The 12,572-nt window shown below is 42.9% G+C and overlaps 1 protein-coding gene across 3 annotated transcripts in view; it reads right to left on the reverse strand.

Annotated features, from left to right (window-relative positions):
- The window catches only part of UBR2 (ubiquitin protein ligase E3 component n-recognin 2), a 49,234-nt gene extending 47,107 nt beyond the window's left edge, over nt 1-2,127 (reverse strand). For all 3 annotated transcript variants that reach the window (XM_088531695.1, XM_088531703.1, XM_088531686.1), the window contains exon 1: nt 1,988-2,127. In XM_088531695.1, coding sequence (XP_088387821.1) covers nt 1,988-2,065 — 78 coding nt within the window. In that variant the 5' untranslated portion in view covers nt 2,066-2,127. The remainder of the gene's footprint in view (nt 1-1,987) is intronic.
- Nucleotides 2,128-12,572: the final 10,445 nt, after the last annotated feature.

Here is a 12,572-nt window from a genome sequence, read left to right on the forward strand (position 1 = left end):
AAAAATTTCTGGGAGTACTTGCCTGAAAGTTAGGTGTGGCAACACTGAATGTCATCACACCACAGTCTCCTTGCAAATAGAGCTCTATATCTGCGCATACTGTCCTGAATACTAAATCCTAGCTAAAGGAATAAATACCAAGAGAAAAGAAACATTGACAGGCAGGACAAGGTTCCTGATACCTCTTAGGGAGCATGTAAACCTGAAACAAACAAACACCAACCCAAATCACACACACATATATATGCTATGCTAACTTACTACAGGATGGATGGATGGATGCCTATGAGGCACTAAAACTTCGTTTAAAAGCAAACAAACAAACAAAAAAACACTCAAAATGTTGCAATTTGTTCTCTGACATAGGTTTTTCCTGCTCAGACAAGTTCTCAGTTAGTATTCGTCTATCTTCTATCCTAAATTCACACATAAGGAAAACTGGTGTTCTACTCTCTCATAAGATTCTTTTAATAAGAAGGAAGAATGCTCCTTCATTTCTTCCCCTTGACTTACTCTCCTGCAAACAACTTTTGAGTGCTCCCCCTAAAGAAAGCCCAAAAAGCATTTTTCCAATAATATTTATGTAAATAAATATCAAATGATCCATCAGAGTTTCCATTAAATCATATTTAACTAAGAAACAAAATAGCTGGGAAGAAAAAAGAATAATTTAAAAAAGTCATGAAACAAGCTACCATTCCAGAGCTAAAAGGCATAGTTATTGTATTTATGGGTTTGGTTAGTTATATACATTAATATCTGAAACGGGCTTATATTCTGTTACAGCAGGCAGTAATTTTTCCTTTTGCTATTGTTCTCTGGAGTTTTGCAGTTATATTATTGCAATATATAACTATTGCTTCCAACAGACATTTATTTTGTTAGCATTGTGCTATCAGCAAAGTAATGAGAATGGCCAAGAAGGGAGAAACACGGTGCTAAAGACCAACTCTGCTGTTTACTTTTGCATTTAGAGGGAGTGCCAGGAGCACTGAACTGCTGGCGCACTGTGGATGTGGAAACAGCTCCTGTCCAAACTGTAGCTTATGCTGGTGATTATGAGGATTTAAAATATGAGAAAGAACTAAGTTTAAGGAAGAACTTGTCCCTTTGGCAAGTACCTAGATGTGAGCTATTTGGTGCATCTTTATCTCAAGTTTATCCACACTGTGACCCAGAAAAAGGGCAGCCGCTGCACACCAAGGCGTCCAGTTAGAAGCTGGCTGGGGCTCAGCTGGGGCCATTTCATGATGCATTTGATGGAATTACTGGGTTTGCAGAACCTGCACTGCTACCCACGCTGTACTAAGCTAGCTAGGGTATAGCCAAATATGCAATTTGCCTACCTAATCATACCTTTACCTGCACCATGCATATAACCATCATAAGATCTGAGGATAACCTGAGTCATAATATTGTCCTTTATTTTTTTGGGAAAAGAGACACTATAGTTCTTATTAAAATACACCAAATATCTTTAACATCTTAGTCCACAGATATGCTCACAAAATATCCCACTGTGTTCCAAAATACAAACATGCAGCTCCCCAAATGCACAAGTGCCTGTAAGCTCAAGTAGCTACCTCAGAAACAAAATAAATAAACAAACAAAAATGTTTCCCTGAAAACTTTACCCTGAAGACTCCCCTTCTCTGACCTTCCTGCTACTCCCCACAAACGAAGGAAGAGCCTGTGCAGGAGAAGGAGACGATCTCAAACATTAGCTCTATTTCACCTGTTATTTAACCTATGTGCTGCCACCCCAACAGCACCTAATTTAACTGGGACACGCTTCTACCAGGTCTGCCTGTTACGGACGACGGGACAGTGGGAAGACAGAAAAAAATAAGGGAAAGGGAGCAGCGGGAAGAAGGAAATAAAGCCTCGACTTCGCAAATACAGGCCGAGATTCCTTCCCCGCCGCTGCCGGGCAAGGCCTCTCTGCTGTGGCACCCCGGCGCAGGCCCCGAGGGCGCTCCGGCCTCACCGCGGCGAGCTCCTCGGCGGAGCACTCCAGCAGGCTCCGCTCAAACGCCGGCACCTCCGCCTCCAGCTCCGCCGCCATCTTCTCCCCCTCCTCCGCCTCGGCGACCGCCACCGCCGCCGCTGCTCAAGGGACACCCGGAACCGGGCCCGGCCGCCGGCCCTGCCACAAGAGCCCACTTCCGCCCCGCCCGCCGCTGCGTCAGCGCCTCTCCGCCGCCCGGGGCACTCTGGGAGTTGTAGTTTCCGCGCGCCGCCTCCCCGTCTCCTAGGAGACGACGGCGGCGTGGCCTGGAGCGGGCCCGGGCCGCGGGCCCAGAGCGGGGCCCCGGGGCGCAGCTCGCGCAGCCTCGCCGGGCTCGGCCCAGCGCTCCGGTCCCGGCCCGCACGCACATTAAAAACACTGCTTGGTTTTATTTGCTTTCTGGCAAGGCTTTTTTTTTTTTTTTTTTTTTTCCAAATGTACTTTGGTCATCTCTGGCAGGCAGTTGCCATACAGAGGGAAAAAAAAAGGCTTTATTAAAAAAAAATCTAATAAATCTGCAATTTGCACAAAGCTGCAAACCGCTCTGCTCACTGCTCCCAGCTGTCTTGGGTCTCCGGGTCGCTGCCAGCAGCCAGGCCGCAGCCCCGTCGGCCCCTCTTGTGGGGCCGCAGCCCCGTGTTGGCAACTCAGATGCAGCCCCCACCAAGGTAGCATCCCACAGCAAGCCCATTTTATGGGAACCAGCAAAGGTGCTCCGCTCCCGGCAGGGCCCCTGCTGCCACACGCATGGGCATGGCCGGAATCCCCCCGGCTGCGGGGTGATATTTCCCCCGTGCCGGCTGTGCAAACACAGGACCAGCCTGCAAGAAGCACCATGTCCGGGCAGCCTCCGCTTCGGATGCTGTGCACGGACAAACGCGGAGCACAGGAAGGGAGTGGGAAGGCAAACGGCACCGTACTGGCATGAGGCATTAGTCGGAGATGGTCATAAGCGCTGCCATCACCAGATGATAGTGGTTTGCAGCAAAAGCAAGCATTGAAAGTGGACTCTAAATAGCAGCCTGTACACACTAACGACTTTCAGAAACGGCCTGGAACATTTGTCCTGTTGTTTTCTCTCTTTGCCTCTTTTTATTTTTCTTCCTCCTCTCCTTATTCCTCTCCCAACTAATAATTTAAATATTGAGCTACCAGGATACAGACATTACCTTATCTCTGTCTAAACAGTAACAAATACGCTTACAGCCAAACACGAGTGAAAGGAAGGGCCAGGGCAGCGTGCCCTTGGCTGGCGGCCCGGAGCAGATGCAACATTCCCTGCATCAGGGGGCAGCAGTGCTTGCTCGCATGGTAGCCATGCTGCACAAGCACTTGTTGCTGAAACCTCGGGGATTTGGTAATCACAGCCTTTGCTTGCATACCCCCATTTGTTTCTGAACTGGGGTTAGCTTGTGGGGCAAGAGGAGCATACACCTCTGGAGAGACTGTTTGCAAGAACTGAAAAATATGTTTGTAGCAAGAGCTGCAAGAGAATCATAAAAGCATAGCCTTTAGAATAATAATTTCACCTTCTAATATTCTAAGGATAGTCGTAATTTCCTTTTGTCGGACTGTATCTTTACGATATAAAGAGTATGCCTTTTTGCTGCATTTATTTTTATATTGTTTGCCACTTTTTGTGTAATTGTTCTTAGAACACAGAAAATTATTATGTATTCCTCAGAAGATAATAAGATCTTCACTGCTTCTTATTCATGTGCTGTTGATGCATAAGGAATGCAGAAAATAATACTTCCCTAAAAGAAAGTAGAGGGTGAAAGAAAACCATATGATTTAATGGTCTCATGGGATGCATGTAAAAAATATTAGGAAAAAAAAATTAAAAAAATACATTTGGTTGTCATGTGAAAGGTACCTTGTTTTACTTAGAAGGAGGGTGACTCAAAAAGAAATTAAATTTGCAAAGCCATTATTCCAACCTAACAACTTCCTGAGTATAATTTTTTATAACTTCATATACAATTTTTCATAACTTTTAGTCTGTGCCAGTAACTTCATAATGCTTAGATATTATTCATGTTCAGGAACAATAATTAAAGTTGAGGAGCCATGCTGCCTTTATCTTCTGCCAAAAACCCCGACTCTTCCCAGGGTTATTATCAGATAGAAACTGAAGAAAGTAAATCCACTGGGTTTAATGTTAACAGAGTTATTATTAAATTTTCATAGCATTTTCCCCACTTTCAGTGATATATTTCTGGATTGCATCTTGCTCTCAGCACACAAGATAGTCCACTGAACATTATAGAATCTGGACTTGAACGATGCAGATATGTGCTATATGTCTGTGATCTTCTAATGTACCTGAGGAAGCACTAGCTCTGCCATAAAAAAAAAAGGTCACCAACGGCTGACCCCCCAATCATATATTCCAGCATTTTTAATAAAAGCTGCATTCATTAAAAACAATTTAAATACATGCAATTTATTATATAACAATAATTATGCAACATTAATTATGGCAGTAGAGACTGGCAGTCCCTATCTAAAAGCTGTTTTTGACACTAAAAAGCTGCCCCTTTAGTGTAACAGAACCACCAGCAGCGGCCAAATTGAAATCTCGCTGTTTTGAAACAGAAAGGGCCTCCAGTAGAGCATGCTCTGAAGAGCTGCTGCAGCTACAGAACTTACTGTCTGCCTGGGAGAATATTCCTCGAGCCTGAACGTTTTCAGGGCACATGGCAACGCGCCCTCCACGGCATCTGAGAACAGGAATGGAAGAAGTCATAAGGTAAAGAGATGTTGGATGGAATTTTTAAGTGGCTGGTTTTGCAGTATTTTGACTGTGCCTTAAATGCAGTCATTTTAATCTCGCTGTATTCATTTGAATGTAGATAGGTAAATGTGCATCCAGACTGTAGGGATAGATGTGTTCTTTATAGACCCAGACCATCTTTTCCATATTGATGGATTCTTAGGGCTATCATTACAAACCTTAAATACTGAGAGATGGACAGGGAATCACACTCTATTCAGTTTGAGAGGTTAATCTCCCGGGACATCAAAAAGATATTCAAAAAATGTATTTGTCTACTCTTTAAAGCAATGCTGTAGCTGTAAGATAATTTTGAAGGTTAACTATTAAAGCAAACGATCAGCATTTTGTTGCTTTATTACATACCTATATCTAAGAGCATAACCTTGAAAAGACGTTTGTATCTCCTTAAACTTCCATATGTCGGCAGCCCTTTCCAGCAAGTAAAGCATGAGTCTAAGAGTAGGATTCAGGCTTCTGTTTTCAGTAACACTAATTTTGATAGAACAGTTTGCTTAACAGATACTGAATGGCCAAAGCACTGATTTTTACATTGCAAACATACAACTTTTAAAAGCCAAAGTCATTTACACGGTTTCCCGCCCTTCCTCTTTAGTGCCAGTTAAGGTAGCCTGGTAGTAGTCACCATCTCCTACGCTGCATTCAGATAACTTCAGAAGGTAATTCTTTTATTTCTGTACTGCCAGTTCCTCTGACAAATTACACTGACCAAAATAGAATTTCACCCGTGATACTGTTAATTAAAAGATGAATTGTGAATGAGGCGAACAATGACACCCAGCACTTGGTGGATTGATGAGATGCTATTCACTAATAAAGACATTATTCAGAACAAATGGCCACATGGTGATCTGCAAACACAGGTTATTTTAAAAAAATTCGTTCAAAATTAGAATATTAAAAACACTACATGGCAATCTGTGTAGGTGACACTTTATTTCTTGGAGGCAATAATGCTGTGGTATCAGTCTGTTCAGCATTAAATCAGAATAAGCATATTTCTCTACTTTGTCTTTGCAAGGCTATGATCATAGATATTGGTGTGTAATATTTTAAGTATGCTCTAAGAATCGACAAAGAATAAAACGCTCGATATTAAGAGCAGAGTATATTACATATAGCAGTGAACAGGAGATACAGTGGAAATCACAAAGATACTGCAGCCATCCTGCCGTCTGGTGAATGTTCCATGAATGTCTAGCAAAGGCAGTTACATAACTGATTTTTATTGTATTAGGCAACAGCAGTATTGCTAAGCAAACTGATGTGCAGAATTAGAAAGCCTCTCCCACAGAGAAAATGAGGGGAAAAAAACAAAGACAGTGGAAATGTTCTCAATATCCAGCAAGAGGGTAGCATAAAAGGGGGTGAATCTTCATTAATGTATCACATCAGAGTGGCACATGAATATGATTTACTGATATCATGTCTTTAAAAAATACAGTGCGAACTCAGGCCATAGTAATTTTGCTGCTTTCTGCAATTTAATATGCCAACAATGTACAGCTTGAGCTGGTAAGTTAAAATGGAACCTCTGCAAGAGATTTAGCAGAGGCTAAGTTAATAACAGGCAAAGAGTTATATGGGGGCGGGGGGAGAATTAACATAGAAGTGAAGGAAAAAATACATACAAAAAAACATGCCTGATCTCAACTGTTTTCACTGTAAAATCATAACAACACTAACAGATATTAGACATACTAGTAAAATAAACAGCTCCAAGAGCTGGTGCTAGGAAAACCTCAGTTTGTTTCTCACAGGTAATCAACACCTTAAAAGGTGCAAGCTCCACTCAGCACGTTTAATGCAGCTAATGCCTTTTTCCCCTGCTTACTCCCTGATACCTAAGAACATACTGGTTTACATCGCAACCTTTCCCCTGGCAGGCCTTCCTTTTCTGTAGCTGACTTTTTCAAGATCACACCAACTTCATTACCCTTGAGACTCCTACCAAGGTCACGAGCAAGGCAAACCAGCAGTTACCAGAAGGAGGGTATGTGGGCAAGTATTTGCCTTAAGACTCCACTTTTTAAAAGCCCTCTGTGCTAGAAGAAAGAAAGAAAAAGCACATATTCGGCACGGGTGCTCAAAGCAGGTGGCAGTGAAGGCTCTAAGCGGGGCGAGCTAAGCTGCAACCCCGCACGGCAGGCAGGACTAAAGGCGGCTCCAAGAGCCCAGGAGCTGCTCCAGGGGAGGAGGATGCTGTGACTTGCGGCCTCTTTGGTGGCCACCGTGGAGGCCGCCTCCCGGGAAGGAGTTTCACCCTGATCACAGGGAATTCTTGCCTTTCCGTATCAGTAGCACTAGGTGGCAATACCTTGCGCGGCCGTTTCCGTGCGGCCGCTTCCAGTCCGAGGCCTCGCGGCTCCCGCTCGCTCCAGCCTGGGCCGGAAGGGTGTGGGTGGTGGCACTGGAGCTGCCACCCGCTTCAGATCTACTCTCAGTTCGGGCTTTAACCGCTTACTGTCTGGAGCTAAGAAAGTTAAAGGCACTTTTGGAATGAGTCAGGCAGTAGTAGGAGGAGAAGCGCCTTGTGTAATCGCCAGGGCCGGCAGACAGGGCCTTGGGCAGCAGGGAGCAGGGCCAGCCTAGAGGCACCTCCGCTGCACAGGCCCTGATCCAGCAGCGCAGAGGAGCCCGCAGCGGACGCGGGAGCACCCAAGACACGCGAATGAGACCACACCGTGATGGTGACGCTCAGCCCCATCGCCCGCTCCCGGCCGATAGGGCTGCGAACTGGCCCTGAGCTGGTGGATGAGGCGCGCTCGGCTCTCACTACGCGTTTGTGCAGTTACGCAGGGGATGCGCAGAGGAAACGGGAATGCTGCAGCCCACAAGCAACGGCGCGTAGATGAAATATTTACTACGTGAACATTTTAGACAAACTAATTCTCCATTTTACCCATTTTCCTTTCATTTACACAACAGAGGCATTTTGAATGAGAACAGGTTATAAACAGATTTAATTTAGATCACCATGGCGCTTAGTGTAATGCTACTGCATTTTCTAGCTTATCTTTCCCCCTGATTTTTAAGAGCTAAATAGTTTTTAAATTGTGAATGTGTAATAGAATGCAAGGCTGCTGGATGGTCCTACCCAATTAGCAGATTTTTGCTGCAACATGATTAATTTTGTTAGATAAAACTCCTGAAATACAACTGAAGGTAGAAATAAAAAGCATTTAAGTACTGCACGTCCCTGATTTACTCTTCAGAGATGCATTTAATGCTGTCTCCAGCAGAACAGCTTCATCCATTTTCCAAACATTCATTTGTTTATTTCAAGATTAGTCTCAGTTATAAACAGACATTAAATCACCTCCAGGCCCTAATACATTGTAATGAAGTATTGTAAACCATGTAGTATGTTGGTTTAAACAATGTAATCAAAAAGCAACAAACCCATTTTCTTCCAGCCCTCGCTGGCTCCCTGACTCGGCCCAGCGGCTCAAAGAAAAAGTGCTTTCTAGTTTGCAAATGTCAAGGTCGACCAGGGGTCAAGTTCGTGCTTTTGAGCCATGGCTCCTTTCAGGTTATTGGCTTTGTTTTATTGCTGAAAGGAACCATCCATTGGGGCACATGGAGCAAAGAAGTCATGTAATCCTATTAAACACAAAACCAACATGTACAAATAATGGTGAGGGCTTGACAATCGCACAAAAGCCCCCTTTTTTTTCCTGCCCCCGGTTAAGCCTGCACCGAGTAATTAATGGGCCTTCTATGAGCCAGCCCACACTGGGAAAACTGCCCAACTAGTCTCCAAATGGGTGCCCGCTAAACCTGGTTAGAAACACAGCCAAGAGCCGCTTGCAGGCAGCCTGGCTCGGACCCACTACAAACCCAGGAATGGGGCACGAGAGGCTACCTGTCAGGTGTCACCTCCGAGCAGAAAACGGGAATGGGCACGGAAGGAGACAAGCGAAATCCTCGGCAAGGGATGCTTGAAAGGAAAGGGAGAGACTTGAATTAACAAGGAAGAAGAATGGAAGCATCTGTGGAGAGTTAAGGATAAAAGGAGGTATTTGAAATTACTAGCAAATAAACTTGCTTTGCTGGCAGCAGAGAGAAGAAGTGGAAAGCTGGAATTATGGCATGCAAGTTGAGATGTAACTAGATCATTATGTACTGGGCACAAAATCTAAGACATAAAAAATTAACTGCAAATATCACACAATTTCCTTAGTAAGAACGTTTGTGCATAGTACAAAGTGAGTAGAGAAAAAAAAAGGGGGATGATGAAAGAAGGTATAATCAGTGGTAAAACTGGAGCAAAGGCAGCATAGGTTAATTTAAAGAAAAATCACGCTCCCAGTGTTATCTACACAAAGGTAACTGAGAGAAGTCCTAAAGATTTTCATGTTTGATTAATTATGATCAGATAGATCATTCCCCACCTCCCAAAAAAAAGGGATTAAAACACTGAGTTCTACTCATCACTTCTTTGAGGACAACGAAATACAGTATGTGAAAAGTACAAAAACTATTTTAAAAAGAAGTTATCATAAACAACATTCATAAAATTGCTTTCAGATCCCTTAGGCAGATACATAGGTTATCACCATCTTAAAATCTGTGTGCTGGCAAGGCAAGACGTTACCATCCTCGAGCGTTGCACTCAAAGCGTATGAACTGCCTGCATCTATTACTAATAAAAAGAGATGAGCTGATTGAGAGGGCAGATAGCAATCGCAGATAAGACGAAGAACTAGATGAAAAATATAGAAACCAACACCAAATGTGCAATCGAACATAATAAACATTACCGAGGTGGAAATGGGAAGCGGAGTAATCTGTGTTACCCAGATTGTGATACAAGTCTTACAGAAGAGCAGACAGAAAAAGTTTCTGGGCTATCATATTGCAAGGTCATATAGACAACAAAGATGCTTGAAGTTTGTAAGTGTGGAGCTGGCCAAGAAGTTAATATAGCCTTGTAACAGGAAGGGAAAGGCACTGGCCCACGGGTAGGAAAGCACACGACTCACCCTTACCCACCAACTCGGGAGGTTGCAGCAGACCCTTCAACAAGATCAGCTCAAATGGCACAAGCTTAAAACAGGTCTGGTGCCTCACACAACCCTGGGTTCACTCCCTCCGTTGAGTGTATTTTAAGACGGTCACAGGTTCAAAATTAATAATCAAGAGTTGATTTTTGTCCTCTTTGGTTCCCAGTTTGGTTCCCAGCATCACTCAGCTTGGGCAAAGAAAGTGAAATACACCCACAACTCCCCACGAGGGGATTTCCTCAACTGACAGGCAGCGACAGGAGGTTAAATTAGCTCTTTTGCCTCTCCTTGCGGTTCAGAGAAATTATCAATGTCTCAGTCTTCACCTATCACTAGCCTAGAGATTATTCAACTGGCGTGGGACTTAGAAGAAGAAAGTCATGGAGTTGTACCTGATCTTCTGCGGGCGTATGGGAGGTGCTTGCAGAGTCTGAGGACATAACTGCTGCAAAATACATACCCTTAAAAATGGACATGTATGTTGCTATTGTTGAATGAAGTAGATTCCACAGATAACTCACCAACTAAGGGAATTTTTAATCTGAGAAATCTCTTTTCCTTCTCCTGTGCACCTCCCTATATTTCCCCAAGGCTTTCTAGCAAGCTGGCAACCCTATGGGTACCACAGACTAGAAGATGTCCCCAGTCTTCACTGGTGGCTTTGCAGGGTACTCGCACATACATCTCAACAGGAGGGCAAGTTAGTACTACACATGGCTAGAAGAAAAGCTTGGAGACTTTACAGGAAAATTCCACACTATAGCAGCCTAGAAAAGAGTCTATTTTTCTCTCCTCTGAAAAGAATCACATTCCCAACTTGCATCATTAGTTCTCAGCAAATAGACTTAAAAGTCTAAGAGATTAATTCCTACAGACCTAAGATTGCCCCAGTCTTTCACATCTGGAGCTCTACACAGAAATTGTTTGGGGGAATCCTGTGTTTAATATCCAAACTTCCATATTGGCTTGGGGAGTTACAGGCCATTCACGTAAGAAGGAAGTATTTTCTTCATCTTTAGAAGCAAAATTTGTCCATCATGAAACATAAGACTCCGTATATTTACTTATCTGTGCATTTATTTGTCATCTGTTGCCCTTTGGCTACTGCTGGCAAAACTTCCACAATTACAAATCAAAAGATTTTTCACCTACTATTAATTAATTATCTAAACCTGCTTTATAGGGCTCCCTTGGAGTTCCCAGTCTCCCTGCAGCTATAAAGTAGCTCCCTCACATTTTCTGCTTTCTGTTTTCCAATGTAGTTCCCAGTTCCTTAAGTGTTTTGGAGTGAACAAACAAGAACACTGACACAGAAATGTAAAAGGGCCTAAATGCATTTCCATCACTATAAAAATATGTGAAACAATACAGCTTATTTCAACTTGATGATGCCTAGTGCCTTATAACACTATAAACAGAATGTATTGTATATATAATGAATACACAATTAGTCTAGCCATGTTAGCTGATAGGTTTTCTTTTTAATTATGACAGCTGTATCCTTACATTTTAATGTGTATTTGCTTGTAGTGACATACGTAAGAAACAAATAAGTTGAGTAAGAAGCAGCAAGACCTAAAGCTGACCAGTATATATGACTATAGCAAACTTCTGTAAAAATTCTGGTCACAGGTCTCTGAATAGCAAAGTTCAGAGCAGAACACAGTGCTGTTTTCTTTTAAACTCTCTCAAAAAATCCTACCTAAAGCACATTCAAATTTATGCAGAATCAGCAAAGTCATTTTCTTGTTCTGTGTTCCTCAGCACAGAAGTAAAACAATAAAATGTTGAGGGAAGGATGCTATAATTATTGTGATAGCTCTGCTGAGATGGCCTCAGCATGTGGTGTGCTATATGCAGTATAGCACAATATAGAACACACCTCTGATGGGCAAAACCTGGGAAATAATGCTGCTGTGTTTGCACTGAAGTTCATTATATTTGAAAGAAGTTTAATCTTGATCTCACCTATCAGCATGGACTTGGATGTGTTACACATTGAGAGGAACCACTATGGCTTAATCATACCTATATTTTGGTATTATCTTTCTATTAGAGGAAATAACTTGGATTCACTGCAACTTCAACTAAGATGTCAGTCCTGTTCCCATCATCCATCTTTTCCATAACTGCTTACCTTCTTTTTTTTCCTGCAGATAATCTGTGTAATTGTCCCTTCCTTCACTCAAAAGGATCATTTCTCTCATTCAACAAACCTTATGAATTAGTAGAGCTCTGTGTAACATGCTGTAATAAAGTCTCTGATTATCACTTTTTTTTTTTTTTAAGCTAGGCAAACATAATTCACAACGAGTGACAGGGGAATTCAACAGAAGTCATAGGAAGCACTAGGCTACATCTATTGTTATATTTCAGTAAATTTCAGCTTGATAGTGTCTCTGCAAAGGCAGTTTCCACTGGATGAGCAGTACAAGGCAAGGACATTTAGAAGATGGTGCGTTTCTTCCTGCAGCACTTTTACCACCAGGAGCTCACACAGATGGATAACATTTACTCTTCACATGTCTGTCAAAGCCCCAAGAACTTTGCGATGGGCATATAAATATAGAAAAGACTAATCTGAAAAATAATGGCCTCTCTTCGAGGCAGAGTCTGGTGCCAAGACTTCAGGGATTTGGCTTCTTGTTTTAACTTGGCTGCTAGTTTTCTGAATGGTCTTTGACAACTCCAGCTCCCCAGTTTACCCATCTTTAACATGGGGACAGTATTACTGCCTTGAAGTTTAGGACAGCTGAAACAA

This window comes from Tinamus guttatus, unplaced genomic scaffold, assembly GCF_059628265.1.
Source record: "Tinamus guttatus ecotype Peru unplaced genomic scaffold, ASM5962826v1 Tinamus_guttatus_pri_ptg000033l, whole genome shotgun sequence".
Taxonomy (NCBI): domain Eukaryota; kingdom Metazoa; phylum Chordata; class Aves; order Tinamiformes; family Tinamidae; genus Tinamus; species Tinamus guttatus.